Genomic DNA, 25,244 nt, shown 5'->3' with positions numbered 1-25,244 from the left:
CGAGTATATATGGTATATCTTCTCTTCCGACTAGTAATGGATATGCTGGCATATATCTCTAAATGACACACTGTTCTCACACAGGAACAAGTTATATTTATTTTTTGCAAGTATGTATGTATAACTTTATTTATAAAGTGCTACAAAGATACACAGAGCTGTACAGTCTTATACAATATACGCAATTACACACAGGGAGGACAAGTGTTATAATACATACAATAAATACACAGAGATTAGGTGCCATGTGGTATGAGACACAGTAGGAAGGATGTCCCTGCCCTGTAGAGCTTACAATCTTAAGGCAAGAGTAAAGGTCCCTGTACACGGGCCGATAGTAGCTGCCGATATCAGTCCCTTGGACCGATTTGGCAGCTAATCGGCCCGTGTATGTGCAGAACAGAGCGGCCTGGCCGACCGACATCTGGCCTGAAATTGGCCAGATCTCGATCGGCCAGGTTAGAAAATCCAGTCGGATCGGGGACCGCATCGGCTCGTTGATGCGGTCCCCGAACCGACTGCCCCATGGCCGCAAATATATATTTTATTTTTTTTAGCTACTTGCTACCCGATATCGCCTAACCGTAGGACTCTCAATGTGGCTGTCATGGAATGCTAAGGGCATGTCATTATATCTCCCCGAGTTGCCTACCCCTGCCATCCCACCGGCGAACATGTAAGTCGCCGGCGGGATGGCAGACGCGGCGGCGCAATTTTGCGCAAATTGCCCCGCCGCGTCTGCCATCCCGACGGCGACTTACATGTTCGCCGGTGGGATGGCAGGGGTAGGCAACTCGGGGAGATTAGTCGCCCGCGAACAGGGAGTTTTGCCGCGGGTGACTAATCTCCCCGTGTGCCAGAGCCCTTACCTGTAAACCCTCTGCTGCTTTCTACAACTATCTACGGGTTATCATCCCTGCCAAGCATTACCTGCTGCTCAGTACATTTGTGCTTCTATTATGTTGTAGGGCTATAAAAAAAAATTCTTGACCATACTGGTTTTGCACATCAAGTTTAGCCTGCTGCAATCCCTAATAACATACCTTACAAAACTGGATTAACAGCCACTGTAAATACAGTTCAACATTTGTAATGACGTGGTCTAACTTGTAAAGCTGTCTCGCCTGCCATATTTGTTCTTGCCTAACAAATAGAAGTATCAGTAATCCCCAGGCAAACAGATACTAGCTATGCTTTGTGCTCTCTCACATTATTTATAAGTACAGACTAGTCAGTCCCAGGTAGAGTTGTCTGCTACATTCTACGATATGGCCATCTCCCATAGACTCTATTATAAGCAAATAATTCTAATTCTTAAAACTGATTTCCTGTAATAATAAAACAGTACCTTGTACTTAATACCAACTAAGATATAATTACTCCTTATTGGAGGCAAAACAAGCCTACTGGGTTTATTTAATATTTAAATAATTTTTAGCAGACTTAAGTTATGAAGATCCAAATTACTGAAAGATCCCTTATCTGGAAAAGCCCAGCTCCCGAGCATTCTGGATAACAAGTTCCATACCTTTACTCAGTTATTGGTGTTAATAAGGCTGATAATGGGCCTAAAAAATGGGTTAGAACCGCTTGTTGTAATCATTTTGTTTCATTCACATTACCTAAAGAAAAACTATACCCCCAAACAATTTAGCTTATATGAAAATCCCTGCTTCATTTAAAAAAAACATTTTCATAAAAATATCATTTGTTTAGTAGTATGTGCTATTGGGTACTCCTAAATAGAAAACTGCCATTTTAAGAATTACGAGCCGCCTCCTAGGATTCACAGTGCACACAAACAAGCCAAGGCACACATACATGCTAGGCCCCATCAGCCAATTAATGGACAGAGTTCTGCCTTTTGTTACCAACAGAGCTGCATTATTTCTGGTCATGTGATTTCTGAGGGAGCACACAGCCAATCACTAAATGGTGGCTCAAGAGAAAAGTTGTAAGGGCAATATTTACTGATATATATATATATATATATATATATATATATATATATATATATATATTCCAGTCTGGAGAGATTATTTAATTGGTCACTTAACATAATATAAACTAATACCAAATCTGTTGGCAAAGTATTCATTCTGGGGGTAAAGTTTTCCTATGTAGTGCAATTGCACCCAAACCATGGGTTAAAGGCAAAATATACTCGCTTTTTTGACATGAGTTCACTCAGTTGGCCTTATACAGAAAAGGTGTCGCAGAGACATAATTTTACAATGAAACAAGGTGAGATGAGTTGCATTGGATTGTGAGCCTAGGGGGCAGGGAACTTGTCCCTTTAGCTCAGATAAACTTATCATGGTTTCCTTTTGGTTTGTGTAAAAACCTCTGTGTAAAAAAAAAAAAAAAAATACATTAGAAAAAAAAAAAAAATTTCTCTAAGCCCAGATAGTGTTGTGCCTTTTCTACATAAGCCCACCTGAATGAGCTTATGTCAAAAAGGAAGGGGGGGGGGGTATTTTCGCTTTAAGAATCCCTGGCTTAAGGGACTGTCAGTTCTGTCATTTCTTGTAATGACCGGACCTTCTTTTCAGTTTAGACTTTGTCGAACTCCTGGGTCTGTCTTTTTCAGGTTACTCATCCAACTATTGAACCACCTTGCTGAAATATATTATTTATGATTTTGTTTGTGAGTATTTAAAACAGCATCAGATTAGGCTGACATCTGTCTCACAGGACATATGTGTTTCAGTCTTTGGGCAGGGGCAATTAGTTTCAGTCTGTTGATTGTTGCATTTGGAGATGGTTACCCGAGTCCTGTAAAAACACCCTGTGAAGCGGATAGGAGTGCACAGGAAGTCCAGATAAAGGAATTCCAGAAAGGAGTTCATAATTAATGTATTTCACATGTACTGTTTGCTCATCCTTACGCACCTCAGTAACACTGCATTGACAAGTACAGCTTCGGCCTGCTCTCAGCTACACAACAGAGCCAAGCGGGTATGAGCCTGAAAAATGCTTGCTTACATGTTTTTCAGGCGGATCCCTGCTTGGCTTGGTATAGCTGAACAGAGGTGGAAGTTCTTGTCAATGCAGTTTCACTAAAGTGCGTAAGGGAGCGGATCTGTTTTGCTCTTCCATCCATCAAGTATTGTTTTACAGAGGTATTGCTATTACATGTCATCTGTTTAAGAGATGGAATTAATATACTGCTATATGAATAAAAAGGGAGACAGGCAATTTTTTCCAGAAGTACATAAGGTTGTTTGTGTGTCTCTTGTCTAAACTACCCCTACACAGGGCAAGTTAGTATGGTCTGCAAACCTGTGAATGAAAGATTTCTTGTACACAAACACATCAATAAAATACACACAAATATATTACAGGTGTAAGACCGGTTATCCAGAATACGTGAGACCTGGGGTATGCTTGATAAGGGATCTTTCCGTAATTTGGATATTCATACCTTAAGCCTACTAAAAAATCATTTAAACATTACACCCAATAAGAATGTTCTACCTCCAGTGAAGATGTACAACAAACTGTTTTATTACTACAGAAAAAAGGAAATCATTTTAGAAATGAATTATTTGATTCAAATGGAGTCCATAATATGGAGCTTTCTGGATAATGGGTTTTCAGATAACAGATCCATACCTGTACAACATTTCATTTAGACAAACAGAGAAAATAAACGTTTAAAGGCTTATTAAAAAGAGATCTAAAGCTACACCTCGGGTTTTATTTTTACAAAGAAAAAAGGAAATCATTTTAATCAAATAATTCAGATCAAATAATTATAAAAAAATGTGAGTCTATGGAAAACAGGCTTTCTGGATATTGGGTTTCCTGATAAGGGATCCCTTACCTGTAGTTATATTTATAAACACAAAAAAAAAAAAATCAAGCCAACACTCCACCCTTGCACTGGTGCTCTACAGAAAACCAACTTCTTGTGCATATTTGCAAAAATTCTGTGGCACTCTATGGACTTTTTGGACTGTCACTGAACAATGTAAATGGATTAAATAATTGTATTCAGAAAGTTCCTGGAGTGCCACATATTTTGGCATATATAGCCAGGCCAGACTAGTAACCAGAAGGAGCTGTTATGCCATGTGTCTGTGGAGGGGATCTTTGGCCCCCCACTCGCACTCTAGACCTGTATATGGCTCAGTATTCTACTTACTAGTGAGAAGGACTTCCACTACAGCAACCAGCCCAAACTATCATGCTGTCAGCTGATTACTGAGAGGGTGAACAGAGGTAGAGCACAGCTTACAGTTTTCATTATGGAGTCAGTTTATTGAAAATGAAAAGATTTACAAAAGTAAAATTGCTCATACGAGCAAAGCAATAATTTACAACATAAAAAAAATACACAAAACATACAGTTAACGGCAGACAATAAATACACAAGTGCACGTGTCTTTCACTCATCCACAGCTCACTAGTTTAGAACCACTGAAAGGCTCTGATGTACAACTGAAAAGGATTTCTCCACCTCACACTTCCAATAACCAGCACCATTTTAGTTGGGAATCCCTCCACAAGAAAATCGAGTTATCAAAAGGATTTCCTCTGTATGAAAATTCAGGTGGTTTGTTTTTCCCACCTTCATATCTTTTATAATAAATATGCAGTTCTAATACAGTATAAAAATATATTTGTGTGTAAAACAGACCTGCTGTAGTTCAAAATATGTTCACTCTGAATTTTTTCACATTTTTTTTTAGTATGCAAGTTCTTCTAATTCTAGTGAGCTTTATTTATATAGAACCCTGCCTGTGACTGTGCTAAAATACCAAGTGGTTTAATCTATACTATAAAGCGCCAGTATTTAAATAAAACACAAGGGCATTCTTCTGCCTCACTACCAGTGGGATGTAAAAACTGCAGTTCAACAGCATTAGGAAAGCTGCAGATTACCCACCCCTGATTTAATGCAGTGATCCTAAAGGTGGAAAGAGTAAATAACCTATGAATAACTGGTTATCATTTTATGACTAAGTTTAAAACCTGCTGTAAATGCAGCTTTTTGGATGATAAAATCCACAACAGCCAACCTATAACATGCATAAATACAAAAACTCTTAGTCACTTATAATTTTGGTTTTTTTAGCTGGACATTAGAAGGCACAGTAACAGCCCACAGCTTCAGATTGAGACCAAGGATTCCCATATGGTTCTTCTCCAGCTGTTGCAAACTAAACTTCCCAGCATCCCTCAACTGCTAAAGCTTTAGACAGTGCAGTACATCCATAGCAAGCCAATCTGGCTTCTCTAAACTTATACTGTGCTGTATTCTCATAGGGATTTCTTTATGCTTTATACTTGTACATGGTTTAACAACATCACTGCTATATCATACAACAAATCTGTAAACAAGGACATGAAAAGAACATAGAATTCAGCCATTAACGTATTACAGCATGAGTGATACAGTGCATCACAGTAAACATTTCAGCATTTATTACTGTTGTTCAGTAACGGACTTCAAAAGCGTCATCAAAAGCAAAAATAGTATGTGTTCCTGAGAGCAGATGGGTGGGGACCACAAAGGATCCAAAGAATGTTTGCCAAAAAATCAAACTGAAAGCAAGCCCAACTATTGCAGTAGCACTAGGACCATGCGGCTGAACAGGGGTATGTATCCACATAGCTAAGTTTACAGAGAAGCATGATGTTTACTAACTTACAGTATGCACCTCCCAAAACTCCAGCACTAAGAGATTTTACATTAGGGTCTGTAGCTTGCCTCCATAAATAGTCAAGGTCATCTAAATGTCCATGGGAAGTAATCATTTTGTTGTAAATACAAGGATGGTATGGGGCTTTTCCTTCTCCAGCGAAATAAACGTGATATTGAGGCACAACTCCCATTTTGTTGGCACAGATTCCCATGAAAACATCATCTATGTATAAACTGGTATTTAATGTCTGTGACGCTTCGTATACTTTTGCAGCTACATCTTTAGAAACAACATAAGCAGCCCCTGCAGTGTAGTCGGGATAAGATGACCAGGGATACATTTCGTAAGGCACATAATACTTGCTGGTTTTGCTTCTTATTGGAGGTGATCCACGATGGACTCTACCAATCCAGAAATCCTGTGTTTCGATAGGCAAGCTTTTAAGGTAGGAAACCAAGTTAGGTGTGTGGACAAAGATATCATCATCGGCTGACATAATGAATTTAGCACTAGGACAGTATGAATTTACCCACCCAAACTGCAAAAGCAACTTAAGAGTTAGGTTGTGAAAAGTGTCCTTGAAGTCTTGCTGTATTAAATCGTTGAATCTTTTGTTTTCAATGACAAGATCTTTTTGAGTTTGATGACTTTTTACTGGATCTGCTTCAATACCAAGGGCAAACACAACTTTAATGTTGGCAGCATACTGAGAACGAATGTAATCCTCGTTGCCCCAAGTCTTTCGAATTGCATTGCGGCGCCTTCTGTTTTCAGGAGATGTCTTTACAAACAGTAATAGAAGGACATCCTCGTTTTGACATTTGTCTCGGTTATTGATCAGATATCTGTAGCTGGGTGCCCCATCGGGTCTGTCCCGAGGAACAGACAGGCTATCATTGACAAAGTCATAGCTATTTATGAGGTATCTGTAGGAATACGACTTTACGTGGTTGATCAAGGAATTGTCTTCTTGAACCAACAAAGCCATTAATGATAAAACAAAACATGAAGTGAGTAATTGAAAGAACTGGCATCTTCTTAGCCTCCTAGCACTAATAAGCATTCTGGGGGAATTAGAAATTTTGTGAGGAAAAAAAGGTTGAAATTCATATAGCTTGTCTTTGAATGTCTGTATTTCCTGAACAAATGTTCATTGTAAAAGCCAAATACTCCTTAAAATGGAAAAACCCACACTGTAGGCTAACAGATTTTCAACGTTTGCATTGCTGACGGTTCCAGGAAGACTTCAAAAATGGCACATGCTTCTACTGTGTCTTAGTTAGCTGACATCATCTGTATGAAAAAAATACAAAAAATGTCATTTAGACAATATATATGCAATATATGCAGGATTTCTATGCAGCCTGTTTACCCCACCCCATGCTATTTTCCTTTGCCTGAATGTTGCTAATAAGGGGGGGCTGCACACTCCACAGCAAAACAACAAAGCCAGACCTGACTGCTGCAGGATGGCCCATAAGTATAGAGGCTGGATGGGATACCGTCTGATATCAATACATTTGGAATATCAATAAATTTGTATCAAACAAATCATCTTCTCAATGTGTGGTGTAATGGGATCCCTGAAAAGACTTTGAGGACAGAAGGTGCTTAAATGACAGAATAAAGTAAGTTTTAGCACATTGTAGTTTAGCGTTTCAGTGCTTGCACAAGCAGAATGCAAAGGGAAACAATAATAAAAACCTAAAAGCACCCATACAAAAATAAGATCCTTAGGGCATCATATTTATCAACAAAAAGCCTACAAGTAAACTTCATTTTAAGGCTGCAGATCAGGATCCAGGATGACTGCAGCGTACTGCTGTTAGCATCCCAGCTACAATTCATACCCATACTACAGTAAATGGATACCTTCATAAAATATACAGCCTTTTAGAAATTTAAGTGAAACACTCAACTCTGCCCCCTTCCAAGACCCTGGCTTAAGCAATGCTGGTATTCTTAAAATATTTTCACTGCAGCATGTCCACCCCTTCTACCAAACTCATAGCTGGAAAACAGACAATAAATGACATATTAACCAGGTTTTTGCCAAAAACAGCAGGATAGCTTACTAACATGTAAAGAAATGAATCAGCACATACAAGGGGCTAACTTACATATTCCTTTAAAGCTGCTTGTGCTAAATGAAAACCCAAATCAAAGCTTCCACTAACCTGCTAAAGGCTTGTGCATTCAAAGCCTGATCATCCTGCCAAGTGTTTTGACTCCTTGCTCATATTACACAATAGGTGCTAGGAGAGACAGTAACTAAACAAAGATAGTATCCAGCTGGATGTCCAAACATTTATAGCAGGTTAGTTGCAAACAAACACACCTCTAAAAAAAAAAAAAAAAAAAAAAAAAGGATGTACAGGTATGGGATCCATTATCTGGAAACCCATTATTCAGAAAGCTCAGAATTACAAGGTTGTCTTCCACAGACTCTGTTGTAATCAAATATTTCTGATTTTTAAATAGGAGTTCTTTTTTCTCTGTAATAAAACGGTACATTTTACTTAATCCCAACTAAGATATAAGTAATCTTTACCGGAGGCAAAACAGTCCTGTTGGGTTTAATTATTTTTAGTACACTTAAGGTATAGAGATCCAAATTACAGAAAGACCCCTTATCAGGAAAACCCCAGGTCCCATGCATTCTAGATAATGGACCCCACACCTGTATACTATAACAATATTTTTATTCGAAATTTAAACAACACATAAATGTGAAATATTCTTTAAGAATGATAGTTGTGGTTAGAAAATACAAAAAAAAAAAAAAAAATACAAAACCTCTGCTAAAATTAATGGAAATGTCCTTGGCAAGGATGCAAAATTTCCAGGCTACAATGGAATAAAAGCTTCAATTCACTGCTCCAAGAACACGGGACTGTTTTGCCAGATATCCAAGCTACATAAACAGCTCAAACAAATGCTAATCATAACTCGTACTGCCATAAGTTAGAAGGTGGATCAACAACTTGGCTGCATTTTTGCACCCTGCCCACATCTAGTTCCCACCCATTACATTTAAAGGCAAACAAATTTAACACACTGAAACCTTTGCCACCCATATACAACTCTGACAGCAATAACAGGCTTTAATATATTACAATAGAAATTCCACTAAAATGTGACACAACTCCAAATTGATGTCAACAATTATTACTAACAATATGTAGTCCTATGATGCAATGTGTCCATACACCAACATATGTCAAGTACATATTAATAAAGTCTTAAACATATTCACTATATTAAATAGATCAAAATATATAGCCTAATATTATATTAATATAACCATAATTACATTAATTAAGATTGGGACAACTGTTATTACTAGTACTTATTGTAACTAAAATGCATGGGTAATGGGAAAGTCTTGGATCATTGCTGCTATTGAGAAGAAGAAAGTTTGCCAGCGCTTAGTTTGCCTTTAAAAATAATTTTTACAAAAAATTTACAAAAAATGAGGTGTTAGTACCACACTTTGGCCAAAATATGTAAGCTCACGTGCCACGTCAAGGCCCCTCATTATACGTGAGTCGTACACGGTCTAATGACTTTGAGTCTGTGATGCAATTAAAATAAAGTCCCCCAGAAAGCAATGTGACCGAGTATTAAGGCCCACTGCACCTACCTTCAGCTCAAAAAGGCTCTAGTGAAAAAGCAGGGAGCTTTTAAGCCCCAGCTCATTAGTACACACATGAAAGTGTGAATCACTGCTATTGAGAAGGTTGGTGCAGTAAGTACAGTATAAAAAAAAATCCATATTTATTTTATATACTGTACATACTGCACCAACCTTCTCATTTTTAGCCATGTTCAGTTTAGGGTTTAGTTCTCCTTTAAAGGACATGTAAACCCCACACACAAAAATGTAATCAGTGAACAGCCTCTTTGAAATCTTGAAATACCTGCCACTCCGGTTGTTTAAAGGGTAATAGTAAGGCTGCAGCATCCCCTTAAAGGACATTTAAAGCCTTCATTTTTGTGGGGGGTGGGTTTACATGCCATTTAGCCTTTGTGGTCCTTTCAAAAGTTGCATAGGAAATATGCTGCCTATGGAGTCAGGTAAGGAGTATTTAGGAATGCAAAAGTAAGCATTCCCGAGTAATCACTACTTGAATGGGCCAGTGGCAAGGGATATGCACTCATACTAACTAACTAACTGGCTTCACAGCAGAATAGTGTTATTATGCCCAAAAATGCTCAAACAGGAGGATAATCCTTAAATAAGCTGCCATGATATTAAAGAAGCAACAGGTTGTTAATATGATTAGCATTTCTGTAGTAATAAGCCAAATCAAATGGATTTTTATGTGTTTTTGTTTAAGATGCTTTACTAGTCATCCAATTCTCAATTCAGAATGCATTCACTTGAATTAAGAAATCCAGTTGGATGACTAGCGAAAGATCTTTAAATTACACTGTTTACCTAGCAAATGATTAACTATCAGGAATATTCTGCCCGCTACTTTGAAATGGGAGGAACCACAAAGTGTAAAGCTTGTGCTTGTTTGAGTGAGGGCGAGAGTGTCACAGCTTATCGCACAGGGAAGTCTTATAGAATCAATTATTTTGTTACATGTTCTACTAAGGGTGTCAAATATATGGCAACATGTATCAATATATTGGTAAGACCAATAGGCCTTTAAAAAAAAAAATACATTTTAGAACATATTAAAAGGATCACAAATGTTCCAAAGAAAAACAAATGTTTAACTCATTTGCAGCAACACTTTCATGAGGAACATAATTAGGATCAGAGTTTATTGCGCTTTCAGGGAATACAATTGGTGCATTACACTGGGTTAAAAAGAGATGGAGATTTAAGAATTTTGCAAAGGGAGTAACACTTGATTTTTGAACGTGGCACAAAGTTTCCTTATTGGTTTAATGTGGTCATAGAATTGGAACCTTTCTTTAAAAAAATAAAAGGAAAATAAATGTTTGATTAGTTGATAATTCAATTACTTTTAGAATTGTGTACTGATATTTATGCGAGATGTTTATTAAGTTTCATCCAATAGGGAAAGAATTAACTATTCACCTTTAAGAACTAAATGGATTGCTTTTTGAAGTGTTGTATTGGTGTAGGTGTAGTACCCCTTGAGCTCCTGAGGAAGCGCTGTTGAGTGTGAAACATGTTGAGGTGAATTTTTAACTTTTAAATAAACATATTTTTATTATTACACTTGAAGTGCTCCTCTCTTGTTGTTTATAGAAAATAATTCACTCTACCATTTAAAATTTTATTCTCAAACCAACAAATGTATTTTACTAGTTGTAATATTGATGTGTAGGCAGCTATCTCAGTGCATTGTGCCTGAGTCTGAGCTTTCAGAAGGAGCCAGCGCTACACAATAGAACTGCTTTCAGGTAACCTATTGTTTTTCCTACTCCCATGTAACTGGAGGGGTCCCAAACCAGACTTGGATTTCTTACTATTGAGTGCTCCCCCCAGCAGCCCGATTGGCTGCTGGGGGGAAAGGGAGGCGGGTGATGTCACTCCAACTTGCAGCTCAGCAGTAAAGTGTAACTGAAGAGCACATGTCACATGGCTGTAGCCCTGGGAAATTAAGAATATGGCTAACCCCATGTGACATAAAAAAAAAAAATATATATATATTGGCGTTTTTGAAAAACGGATTTCAATGCTGGAGAAGCAGTTCATTTAATCTATTCCAGTAGGCTTCTTATGAAATAAAGTGTGGTCTTCCATATGTCAGTTTTTAGTGTGTTTGCACAATAAACAGGAAACCAACAAATGCAAAGTTCCTCTTTAGTATGATTTTATCAGTTAACTGTTATTTCCTAGACAAAAAGCGTAACTGTGAAATCTAGTCAGGTTGGGAGGGTGGGCGTGTGTCTGAATACCTTGAACAGTTCAAAGCAGGCAACAACATGCATATGAGAGGTCCCCATAATGGATATGACCAACCGACCACTTGAGGCACACCTACTAACTGGCCAGTGGCTAATTTGTCCCATTAATGCAATGTGGCTATTCTAATGAATAGTCAGAATGCACCAAAAAAATAATTTGTTGTCCCGACATGTCTGCAAATTAAACTTTAGTATAACATGATATGTTCCAAAACACTCATTCATACTGATGTAGTCCTCAAAAAACCTTAAATACCAAATCAGCATAAAAAACATTAATTCTATAGCAAAAATAGCTGGCAATAGTAATGAATCATAGCATATTCTTGGATCCTGTTTTAAACAGAATAATTAAAGACGACAAATCTAGGCTATATTTTTAGGCTATAAGAGGAAAGTAAATTTAAAAAAATTTAAATAAATAAGCACGTTATAAACAGTTATTACCTTCCAGTTTAGAAATGTCTAATGGTGAAGTTACTGCAAAGTAAATACAAATACATCGTTTTTAAACCAGCAATAAAGTCAATGGTACACAGGTAATTTTTACCCCAGGGAAAACTACAATGAATTAGACACCTGTTTCGACCCAGGAGTGGTTCTGCATTCCATGCCACCCTGAGGCAGCCTTCCCAATGCTGGAAGTTACCAGGAGTGTCTTTTGTTGTCTCTTGTAAATCTCTACCAACACTGCAGTTCTAGAGGCAATACTTGGTTAGTAGGCACTAATTGCTCAGTAATTTGATGTGCCATTACCATTAAGCACAGAGCTTTCTAATTGATAATTACTTCCACTTTCTCACCATTGTAAATGTGGCCATACAAATTACAATAATGATCTTTCTTTCCTGCGAACATTGACTGCAGGAGTTCATTAACTCCACTAACCGTTAAGAGCCGTAGAATTGTATCCCACCTGATGATACAGCATTAACCTACTACCGATGTTTGGGCTTCTTCAAAAGTGCCTGATGAAAAACTAGGCGATCTACAACACCACGGATATCCAAGGCTTTTGCTTATATTGGTTGCCTCGTTCATCCAAGATCAGTGCGTACAATACAATCTTCTCCAGGTGATCAAAACACAGTTCTAACACTGCACAATTTGCCCCTAACACTAATATGTTCTGTCACATATTAGTTCTGTTCTGTTAGATGCACGCGGGTGGCTAACCTCTCCAAAAAGACTTTCTACCAGCAACAACAGAAGTCTCTGGTGGAAAGCCCTTTGCATCGCTTTGGTAATCTGAAGCCGTGCAAAGTTTTCTCCTGCAGGCAACTTTGCGCGACTTTGGAAAACAAAGCAATGCAAAGGGCTTTCCACTGGCGACTCCTGTTGTTGCTGGTGGAAAGCCTTTTCGGAGAGGTTAGTCACCTGCAATAGCAGAAATCTATAGCGGCCGAGTAACTCGCTTCGTGGACTCAAATATCTGAACCAGGGCTGCATTACAAAAGGAGTAGCTAGGTGTGACCTTATCCTGATTCCCCAGAAGCCAATTAGATCTCTTCCCTTACACAACAAAAGATATACTACCCTGTCAGGTCCCACCCACCAGATGGGAATTAGCTGGCATCTTACAATGCAAAGTGATAAGAGCAGCCAGCAGGTAGTGGAAGGCTAGTACTAGTGAGGTTTTTTTTGGGGGGGAGGAAGGGTTGGATTTTAAATTAAATTAGCACAAAATGTTAAAACACATTCTGTTTAGAAAGGTGTATAATGTTCTTGATATGTGCCCTTTAAAAGGTAACCAAAGACGAAGCATATGATTACTGCATTGATCAGCACCTATGCATTAGAATGCTCATTAGATTGGTTTTCCACAATGGGAAGAATGTAACAGCACAATTAAAAACAAATCATCCAGATGACACCTATATTAAAATATTGTTAACAAGACACAAATTGCTATCCTTCATAAGTAACAAGAGGCTCAATAGATTTCACTTTATGACATAATTTTAATTTAATCTGGCCCTCAAACTCACTTTTTGAGAAATAATTGGCCCGCTCTATGTAAAAGGTTGGACAGCACTGTTGTAGGGCATTGGACATTTTATGTAAATAAAGCCACAAACTAACCTCTTCTCATCAGCACTCAAACACTAGGAAAAAATTTATATACACACACTAAAATAGTATATATGGTTATACCATTATGTTTTGCTTAACAAATAATTTGGCTAAGATGTTTACAGAGATGAGTACCATTTCCATTAAGATGAGTGCTCATCTTCTACAGGAGGGCCACATTCAGTCTCCAGGTGGACAAAAGAGGCATAGGTTATTCTGAAAGGTGAATCTGCGAGAGGGACATACTAAGCCTCCAGTTATTATCCAATCCATATGAATAAAGTCTGCAATACTAGCTGCTCTAATAACTTACAGTGGTCCAACTAGTATTACCAGGCAATACAGTTTAAATTAAAAAAAAGCTTGAGTTCTCATAATATATGCATGTATACATTTATTCATATAGCACTACTAGGATATGCAAACTGTACAATTTTACTAACTGCACACAAGGACAAGCATCACAAGTATAAGTATAAAAAGATTTAGTGCTACGTGACCAAGACACACAGTAGGAATAAGGTCCCTGTCCCATATACAAATAGTAGTGCTAAGGTGCATAAAGGTTTGGACATTGGCCCTTGAGTGACTGGACCAGAATGTTCTAGTGCAGCAAAAGGTAGGATCTGAGTGGTTTCCATTCTAATGATACCACAGTTTTTATAATAATGTATCTCTATCAGTAATAATCTGAAAGCCCAACTAGTTTTAAGTAGTTTTAAACACCAAGTAACTGTGTGCCCAGCCAGCATCCAGAAATTCAAGGAGTTGCATAACATACACATTTTTTTTATATATAAAACACATTTTGCCTGCTGCTGGTCAGATGTTAGAGAAGATGTAGTTCTGCACAGGTTGAATGTTACTTACTATATATAAGTACAAAAAGGTAAAGGCCCTTAAAGCATGTAAACAAGGTGACACTTTCCTTGCACTTATCCACACTGCAAATACTTAATACATACCTAAATCTCAGTAATGGCTGTACTAGAAATGTGGCAATTCCTAGATGCAGGAGTACACTTCCCCTGGGCATGCAGTGCAGCTAGCTGTGAAATACTGGGGTTCATACGCTGTGTGCATGCTGTCGCTTTAATGGAATAGCCAGTCATTCACACAGTCGTATAACAGCTTTTCTTCTTTGTTCCATGCAAGTAGAATGCAAATGCTGTGTGTGCGTTTGTATTGTTTTAGGACTTTTTCCAGGATTAGCCTGGATAAAGCAACAGATTTTTTGCTGATCAAGTAATGGAGTATCTAGTGCAAAAAATGAATGAGTGAATGAATTACTGAGCACACCATTCATTCCAACATATCCTCTCTAGTAAATTACTCTTTTGCACAAGCAATTTTGGAGGTTAAAATTTTGTTGCATTTAGAGAAATGCCAGAGAAGAGTGAATAAAATGCAAAGCTTGGGGTAATAATGGAATGGCTTAAGAATAATTAATTATTCCCTGTAATTTAAACAAATTTCTCAGCTGGTAGTCAATATCCCTCCCCAGTAACCATGTGTGAGGCAGTGCATGCCTGCCATAGGCAGAGATTTTCCCATTCAGGTCAATGGGAAGCAACTGCTAGCAGAGGAGAGGAGAGCATTTTACTGCAACCCACAGAATTTCCTGAAAGCACATAAATGCATAATTTTATAATGTGGCATCTAATCAGGAAATCTTTTTTTTAGTGCTTTATCGGCTTAAAGGTAACCAACAAGGCTTAAATTCATGCCTTGTCAGCCTTTGTTGCTGTGGTGACATTACTGGTAGTCTGTGCCCATGTATACATGCTGCTCCAGGTCCTTGCACAGAAAGGACACAGGGCAGTAGAATAATGCTGATTAAAACTTATGGATCTAGGTACATATGGATGTAGGTGTGCACTACAGCAGCAAAGATTCACAAACATTGTGTATCCCACTGATTCTGCAGAATGTCTGATCCCAGTGTCTGACTATGGAAGCCACAGCATCCTCCCTGTAAAATAAATATAGTGTGTGACATAAGGAATTCATCCGACTACTGAATTTGATCCGGGGTATGATTTAAAATAAGCACTTTTTTTGTCTTAATTAAAATAAAGATATTGCTGTGGAAAGGATCAGTAGCATAAAATAATTGATGTATTTTGTCATGGCGTTTATGACTTGTGCGCCAGGGGCTTTTTGTGACTAATTCACATTCCATGCGTTATATTAGGATGGGAATATAAACTATATGCGGTAGAACAGAAAAAAACTGTCCAAACGTTGCTTTTTTCGAGGACAAATACAGGAGTAATAAAATTACAAGAATAGGGTATTATTACACTCATATTATTTTCAGCATTAGGGGCATAGGCATGCCAATGGATGTTGCATGAGGTAGTAATTTACAAGCCACTCTAAAAAAAAAAAAAAAAAAAAAATATAAGGAAAGTGTGATCATAACCTTAGGAATAAGCATGTCACAATATATTTCCTAAAATTGTCATCCAAAAACACACATAGGACACTAGCAGAAACTGGTCTATGGAGATCCTGGATATAGTGATTGTGCCATAATGAAAGGAATCTCCCATGGGGAAAAAACTTTTTGATGATGTGTCGTGAAGAAAACCTAAGAATGCTTAATTTTCTTACTAGATCACATTTCGTAATGGTAACATGCAGTATATTAAAAAAAAAAATGTTTTTACTGTACTGTGTATTCCCTAGGTCCTGACAGCTGCAATGGTCTGCTGGGTTCAATCTAAACATGTTGGTGCAGCACAGGCTGAACTAAACCCCAGACCAGAGCAATTTTCAGGAAGAGAAGCACTAGCCCAAAGTTTAGGGCAGTGTTAGACGAGGTGTATCTTAAGGTGGACATACACGTAACAATTACGATCTTTCCTATGTACCCTCCCACTGACGTTCAGGGCTGAATAGTTAGATATGGAGGTAGATACAATAGGAATTTTCAGCGCCGGATTTGTCTTGCCGGTGCCCCTAGGCCGCCACCCCATGCGCAAACATTTAAAGTCCCATACGGAGCAGTGGGGAGAGGTCACCATTGCTCCTTATGGGAGCCAACTTTAAAAAGTATTTTACGGCGGAGCGGCATGCCGCCCCTAAATTTGTGCCGCTGTAGGCCCGGGCCTTTGTGGCTTCGCCACAAATCCAGGCCTGGGAATTCTACCCCTATCTGAAGATTCAGCCCTAAATGCAGATTTTGCTTGGGCACTGTTGAAAATAATTTGTCCTAATCAGCGAGATCCAGGGCTCTTGCGATATTGGTCGTCTCTTCAATCCACCATACACACTCTAAATAGAGAATATTGGTGCATGTATGGCCAGCTTAAGCCAGGGGAGAAAATGCTGATCCGCTTCCTTCCACCCAAACTTCAATGTGTACTGGCATGTATGGCACAGATGGGGTGGATTTCGACGTGAAGCAAAAAAGCATGCATTTTCTCACTGTAATTTGCTGTCGATGTTGGGCATATTGGCAAGCAACATTTTTTTCCACAAGATTTTTTGTGGACTTTTCACAATTTAAAATATACAAATTTGTTTCTAGTATATAGACTGAAGTGTGGGGTGGAAGCAATGCAGTCTATTATAAAACTTTTATTTATTTTTTTTAAACTCACATCTTAAATAATGTATGTACCTACCCTCAGATAAATGGGTGGCTTCCTGCACTATAAATATATTTATGGATTTTGTAAGTGTATTTTTTGTTTTTTTACACAAAAGCATAAAAATACAATACAATTTCATTTGTTGAAATGGAGGCGGGATGCCAGTCAGTTGTAATAAAGCTGCAATGCCATCTGGTAAATTGTAATAATGGGCATATGTTATAAAGGAAGGAATTTTGTCCAGGTGTAGTAACCAATCTGAAGTTTTTTAAACTGATGACCAGTCATTTCCACCTGCTCATTTGTTGCTATAGGTGACTAGAAATGTAGCAAATTCACACCTAGATTATTTATCTTTGCTGCAGAGCATGGCTGACTAGCACTAGACCCTCAGGCAGAGGGTAATGAAAGACTGGGGTTTAAAGATCTATTTGTATTCTTTCCATGCTTTTTTAGATGACTGGTATGTTTGTATAGACACACCAGCAGAACAGATTTTGACACACGCCCTTTTAGGCACCCTGAATTCTTGAAGAAACTATTTAACAGGAGGAATGTTGAAAGAAATGTTATCTTGATTTAACTGAAAGCATGTTGCATATGTATGATGTAGATGTACAGTATGTTATCTGGCCATACAAGGAAGGATCTGCCAGTTCAGCAAGGTCATTTAACAAGCGGATAGTTAAACTACTATATTTTTCTGTTCAGTCTCTCCGATTCAACTATCATTTTGCCATTTGCTTCAGTGCCTGGTTTGTAGGCAAAGTTGGACCCAAGCAATCACATAGCAGTTTCAGTTCCCAACAGGGAAGCTACAAAACATAAAATTACCAAACTTGCAAACTGCACCAATGTCTTCATTAATTAAAACTTAACTTCCAATTAAGGTAGCCATACAAAGCCAGATTCTAGCGGCCAATATTGCCCGCTTAGACCAATTCAGCATCTTATCTGCCCGTGTATGGGCACGGATGACAGGCCTGCCCAACCGACATATGGCCTGAAATTGGCCAGATCTCTATCGGGCAGGTTGGATCGGGACCACATTGGCTCATTGATGCGGTCCCTGAACTGAAAGCGCCTATACCTAACCAATCTAATTTAGCTCGATATCGCCAACCTATAGGTGTATGGCCACCTTTATACTTTTAAAAAGACTACTGCAGTTCAGTCTGGGGACTGCTATATTACAGTATTGTGTGCCATGCTTTGGAATTGGAAAACAAGTGTGACTGCGTGCTAATTGCCTGCTTCATAGTTAAATATGTATTTATGTTACAGAACTGTTTTTTTTCTTGTTAAAAATACCCTGCCTATCATTGTTATATTTTTTACTTATTAAAAGAACGTTGACATCAGAAATCAGTTATCGGGCAACTGATGATCAGTACCTAGGTACTAAAGTAAATTCCTTCAAAATATCTACTTTGGTTATTATGAGAATATACAAACAAGTGACCCTGTATTCTTTACCCAGGCACAAGTTCTTTGCAGCAAGCCTAAGGGTGGCTGCATATGCCAGAGATTAGACAGAAATAAAGTACATAGTGATCTAGCAGAAGGTAATGTCACACAGCCTCCCAGCTTCTACTGGAAATATGATACTTACTGCAAAGTGATATTACACAGCCGCTCCTTCCAACTGCATTACAAACACCGTGTTTTCAGAGCGACCACATTATGGGCTATGTACAAGACATTATTATAACATTTATTTCCCGGCTCCTATCAGATGATTTAAGAATTATAGACATGGATTGTACTAAAAATAAGTCAAAAAGACAGCCTTGTAGAAGGCGTAATGTGTATAAGGGTCAGCATTAAAGGGGAAGCAGGCAAAATTGAGCAATGATTGAGTGAACAATGGTTGACCTAGTGATTATTGACGATGACATATGCATGTTGAGATTTGTAATAAATTAAGCAATATTTAGATAAAAAAAATCAGTAACAAATCAAATAAAAAGGATTATAATAAAATTATAAAGATGCGTATCACACACTATTATTATCAACATTTATAAAGTACCAACATATTCTGCAAGGACTTTATGCAATTTAAAGGTGGCAACTTCTTTGAACCTAACAGATCATAACAGAGGCCCATGCAGGACTGTCAGTAAAGGACTACTACAATGTGCAACTTTTTAGCCAGTTATCTGTCAGGGAGGCTGTTGGAAAGGGCCCATACACAGACCAAGAAACTGTACACTGTGTATGAAGGAGCCGTGTATAGCTAGTTAGCAGGGCTACCAAAACAGGAAGCCCTTATGTTAATGCATGGCTATAAAGATTGCAGCACAACTCACCACACTGCATTTTTATTTTTACAATGCTCTTAAGTAGTTGAAGGGAAAGTTCTTGACACAAGGGTCAGTTTTCAAAATACTACCTTCTATTGACTTAAAGGGAAAACCCATAGTGCCCCAGTACTAGTAAGTCTCACTAGAGCTGCTAGTCCAGCTGAGAAAGTGGTGGTCCCTGTTCCATTTGCGTAAGTCACTGTTAGTATGATGTAGACAGTCATATTCAGCCTATCAATCTGTTTTCTAGTTACCAAAGCCACTGAGCCTAGCACCCAGCGAACATTTGAAACTGCATGTTAAAATAAGGCAGAATAGATGAGCAAATAATTGAAACCATGAACAAAATGAAATATGAATGCCAACTGCAGTTACTTAGGTTGTTTCCAACTGTGATTTTTAAGCCATTCTGTTTAAAATCAACAAATGTATAGGTAGCAATTATATCCACATGAGCCTTGGGTTGCCATAAAATGACATTGACTAACCCGATGTCATTAGATTTATAATGATCCAGTCCTGGATTTTATTCCACTCAATTCCTCTTCCCTTTAAATGGCAACATCTCTTATTGATACCACTTTGATCTAAGGGAAATTATACAGACCTTACATATTTTGTCTGATATTTAGAACCGAATGATAAGCTGTTTTGGGATACTTTGCCTAAATGTGAAAAAGAAACAACGAAAGTTTCCTTGCAGCACTTCCTTCTGCTGAGGTAACTTGAATTAGTTGCAACTTGTGAATCATACAAAGAAGAAGGGTGAGGTTGTGGGGTAGGAAGAGGGTTGAAAATTCATGGTAAACAGCTAAAATTATTTAGCCGACATCTCGTTAGACATGACTAATGAAATTAATTACTACAGGGAAATTATTTTATCAAGGCAAAATGACAAAAGTACATTATTAGAAATAAAATCAACTTACTTTTCCTTTTATGGATAGGACAGGCTAGGGCGTATTTGCTGAAGTAAGGCTGGGCATGCAGCTCATACACTACGGTGCATATTTATAAAGGTGTGCAATAGGTTTTTTTTTTTTTTTTTTTTTTTTAAAGTTGGTGTTAAATAATGAGATTGCAAACAGGGCGACTGCTAGCATTCTGCTACCCGCCCCCATACTTAGCTGCTCAGTGGAAAGAAAACACTCACAGTTGCCAATCCACTGCCCTGAATGGTAACTGCAGCTAATAAAAGTGAGGTGAAGGTCACATGGGGATGCTCACTGCGATTTTACACCTGGCCACAGGTCTGCATCCCATTATTACATAGATTATATATATTTATTTATATTTCCACAAAGTGGCTGCTTAATGTTAAAGCCACACTTTGGCACACCTTTATAAATATGCCTCTAGGCCCATTCCATTAATAGCTTCGAAAAGGGTGTAAGCTGGTTGCGGTAGAAATCTTAATTCAGCTCTGATAGTTATACTCTTTTATGTGTTAACTGTTTAATAATACACCTTTTATATAAAATATACACTGTTTCAAATACAGTCTAAGACTAATTGGTTTTGCAGTCTCGAAAAAAAAAAAAAAAACATTTTCTTTTACTTGAAACCACCAGTTTGACGTCATTGACTGTCACTTGATGCTGGGAGTTGGAGAGCAAAGTCGGGGAGCAGGAGGCTTGAGAGCCCTTTCCCCATGGGTTATCTAAATTACACCAGTAAGTTTCAAAGCAGAATTTTTTTAAAAGGAGACCTACCGACACACAGAAATGATTCCAGGCAGGCGGCATAGATGCGCTCAGCTACAGCAGGCGATGAACGCGCTGGCAAGTCCGCTTCCTGGCTCACACTCAGCGCTCTGCGGGAGCAACCACACAATACCAAGGAAGGGGGAGCTGCCCAGTCCTCTTCCAGCCAATCAGCTTCCAGTTCAGCAAGGCATCAACCCCCCCAATAGCCCTCAGCGGAGACAGAGTAAGGCGTCACACCTAAATATGGCCCTACGTCTAGGTGGGTATTAGTGCCAATAGCGATGACGATCTATCCTCTGGTCACACGGCTAATCGAGAAAACCTAAAAGATGAAAAAGTTTTAGAGGTTCTGAAAGAAACTCTTCTTTTGTCGAGCTAATAAGGCTTGAACCAGTCAGACACGAATTCGTAATTAGCACAAGAATGACGCCGAATAAATCAACAGCTGTGGGTTACCACCTATATAGGAGTCGATGAATATATCTGTACGAGTCATGTGTTTCATAGGGAAGTAATATTGACGAGGAGATTTTGGGAGAAGTTGTTTCAGGCGTGGCCCTGACAGTGGGAATGACTCGGGAGCCCATGGAATGACTTTGGTTTCACGTTACTATTAACCCCTGTAGGGGAATATGGCTGGAAAGATTCGCCGCGGAAACGTGGCAGGCAAGTGCTGTCTGGGTGTGACGGGCACGAACAGGCGGCGGGACAGAGGTGGGATGTGGGCTCCATGGAGGCCAGTAGTGTACTTGTATACACTCGCATTTGGCTCAGCAGCCACATGTTGCACTATCAGTGTGGTAACTAGGCAGTGATGGCACTAGAGAAGGAGGCAATCGCGGCCATCACCGACCCGCAGGAGGGTTGTAGCCAATCTGGGATATCGCTTCTGCGCAACTCCTCGGCGGAAATAAAGCGCTCAAATCAATGATTTCGAAATCCAATTTAGTTATGTAATAAAGTGTGTGGTACGTATCATGTGTCTGCCGAGAGAAAATTTAAAGGGGTACTGTACCCTATTAGTGCGAGTTTGTATATCCACATTACTTATATACGTTATACATGGTCAAATGTATCTGGTTATAATATCATATATGAAATATATAATATATTATAACCAGATACATTTGGCCATGTAATTATATATATATATATATATATATATATTGATTGAGACTCAAAAATCAAGAGAAGCACTGACTGATCCTACCTGACATACATACCTCCCAACTTTTTGAAAACAGAAAGAGGGACAAAAATAAATGCCACAATTTTTTGACCACGCCTATTTTGACCACACCCCCTAAATACAACTCCTTTGACTAAATTTGACCGGTTATTTAAAGTTTGAACACATTTCTGGGGGTTTTGGGGTCTTGTTTTATGTGGTATTACAGTTTTGCTGAAAAGGTGAAATTGCCCTTTAAGCTGCGAGTCTCCGTTCCCCCAAGAGACCTGTTCAGCTTATTAGTTACAATTGTATCTCAGTGCAGTGCTTTTTACCTTTCTGGGCTCTCTGTCACTTATTTAATTAAATGTGAGAAACAATGTTTCTTAGTGCAGGTGACGCTTGTTAAGATTTCGGGGCTCTCTGCCAAAAGCTACTTTTAATTAAATTTGTATCTTTTTTTAGCATTCAGTGCAGGAGATCAAAGGGAAATTAGGGACTTTTCAATAAGAATCCGGGACTGCAGGCTGAGCTGTCAAAAGAGGGACTGTCCCGTGAAAATCGGTACAGTTGGGAGGTACGGACATATATGCGCATAATGAATGGGCTGGGTCGCTTGCTCATGTAGGTGCCATAACATGCTCACTTGCCCTGGGATCTCCCTCTTGGTGCTGGGGGGGGTATAGCGCTCATGTGGGGGTTTCCTTAAAGAAATACTATTGATATCCATACTCAATTAGTTTGCTAAGCTGGAAGTGAAAGAACTACCAAGGTCCTGACCTCAACCCAATGGAACACCTCTGGGATAAATTGTATGTCAACTGTGAGCCAGGCCTGATCCCCAACATCAGTTATTAACCTGCCCTAGAAGTTATACATAGACTGCTACTGGTTTTTTTAAATCTAAAAATGGCCCCTGCAGGAGCAAGCAATTTCAGATGATTGCCTGTTTTCTTCTATCTACCCTAGCAACCAGGAAGTGGTTGAAAGGACAGGGTTGGAGATGAACATGAAGGATCAGAATAAAAAGATGAAAAAAAGATTAATGATAATGTGATATAGCTTAAAGATGAATATGCTTCACAGTGAGCTGCAACATGTATTTTTATGCAACACTATGCACATTTTAATTTCCTGTGCATCCTTTGTAGGGGTTTCTTATTCTACACACAGAGCGTGTTGGGGGGGGGGGGGCTACTAGGGTGGCTAATGTTACTCAGTGACCTATAGAGCAGCATTTATGCACATCTCTCCCACCCTTTTATCCTATTATGTTGATCTACCAGAACTAGCTGAATATCTGTTTCAGAACACAATAAACATATCCATCATATGAAAAATTTTGGGAACCTCTCTCAGCCTGCATGATATTTTACTCCACTTTCAACAAAAAAGATAACATGACTTGAATATCATCGAAAATCTATGCGATGATGTGAAGCAGGCTGTCTATGCTTGGCAGCCATCAAATTTAACTGAATTGGAAAGATTTTGTATGGACGAATGGTCAAAAATACCGCAATCCAGAATCTTTCATCAATATCTATAAGAGGCGTCTAGAGGCTGTTAAATTTCAAAATTAGTATTGATGTAATATCTCTGTTGGGGTGCCCAAACTTATACTCCTGTCTAATTTTGTTATGATGCATATTTTCTGTTAATCCATTAAACTGTATGTCACTGCTGAAATTCTAGTGTTTCCGTGAGGCATGTTATGTATTAAAAGGAAGTTGGTACTTTGAAAGCTCAGCCAATGGTAAGCAAAACTCCAAAGAATTAAGAGGAGTTCCCAGACTTTTTCATATGACTGTATACAGTGGCTTGCAAAAGTATTGGCCCCCTTGAACTTTTCCACATTTTGTCACATTACAGCCACAAACATGAATCAATTTTATTGGAATTCCACGTGAAAGACCAATACAAAGTGGTGTACACGTGAGAAGTGGAAGGAAAATCATACACGATTCCAAACATTTTTTACAAATAAATAACTGCAAAGTGGGGTGTGCCTAATTATTCAGCCCCCTGAGTCAATACTTTGTAGAACCGCCTTTTGCTGCAATTACAGCTGCCAGTCTTTTAGGGTATGTCTCTACCAGCTTTGCACATCTAGAGACTGAAATCCTTGCCTATTCTTCTTTGCAAAACAGCTCCAGCTCAGTCAGATTAGATGGACAGCGTTTGTGAACAGCAGTTTTCAGATCTTGCCACAGATTCTCGATTGGATTTAGATCTGGACTGTGACTGAGCCATTCTAACACATGGATATGTTTTGTTTTAAACCATTCTTTTGTTGCCCTGGCTTTATGTTTAGGGTTGTTGTCCTGCTGGAAGGTGAACCTCCGCCCCAAGAGGTTTTCTTCCAAGATTGCCCTCTATTTGGCTCCATCCATCTTCCCATCAACTCTGACCAGCTTCCCTGTCCCTGCTGAAGAGAAGCACCCCCAGAGCATGATGCTGCCACCACCATATCTGACAGTGGGGATGGTGTGTTCAGAGTGATGTGCAGTGTTAGTTTTCCGCCACACATAGCGTTTTGCATTTTGGGCAAAAAGTTCCATTTTGGTCTCATCTGACCGGAGCACCTTCTTCCACATGTTTGCTGTGTCCCCCACATGGCTTGTGGCAAACTGCAAACGGGACTTCTTATGGTTTTCTGTTAACAATGGCTTTCTTCTTGCCACTCTTCCATAAAGGCCAACTTTGTGCAGTGCACGACTAATAGTTGTCCTATGGACAGATTCCCCCACCTGAGCTGTAGATCTCTGCAGCTCCCCCAGTCACCATGGGCCTCTTGGCTGCATTTCTGATCAGCACTCTCCTTGTTTGGCCTGTGAGGTTAGGTGGAC

The 25,244-nt window shown here is 38.9% G+C and overlaps 2 protein-coding genes across 8 annotated transcripts in view; one reads left to right on the top strand and one right to left on the bottom strand.

Moving 5' to 3' along the window:
* mcf2l.2 (MCF.2 cell line derived transforming sequence like) overlaps nt 1–25,244 on the top strand; it is a 152,728-nt gene that overhangs the window by 74,953 nt on the left and 52,531 nt on the right. The window lies entirely within an intron of this gene.
* Nucleotides 4,243–21,316, bottom strand: b3gnt5 (UDP-GlcNAc:betaGal beta-1,3-N-acetylglucosaminyltransferase 5). Its single transcript, NM_203909.1, has 2 exons — nt 21,234–21,316; nt 4,243–6,944 (listed from the first exon to the last, which is right to left on the bottom strand). The coding sequence occupies exon 2, from the start codon at nt 6,712–6,714 to the stop codon at nt 5,581–5,583; it is 1,134 nt and encodes a 377-aa protein (NP_989240.1). The 5' UTR covers nt 6,715–6,944; nt 21,234–21,316; the 3' UTR covers nt 4,243–5,580.

This window comes from Xenopus tropicalis, chromosome 5, assembly GCF_000004195.4.
Source record: "Xenopus tropicalis strain Nigerian chromosome 5, UCB_Xtro_10.0, whole genome shotgun sequence".
NCBI classification, from domain to species: domain Eukaryota; kingdom Metazoa; phylum Chordata; class Amphibia; order Anura; family Pipidae; genus Xenopus; species Xenopus tropicalis.
This window is presented reverse-complemented; position numbering and strand designations above follow the sequence as displayed.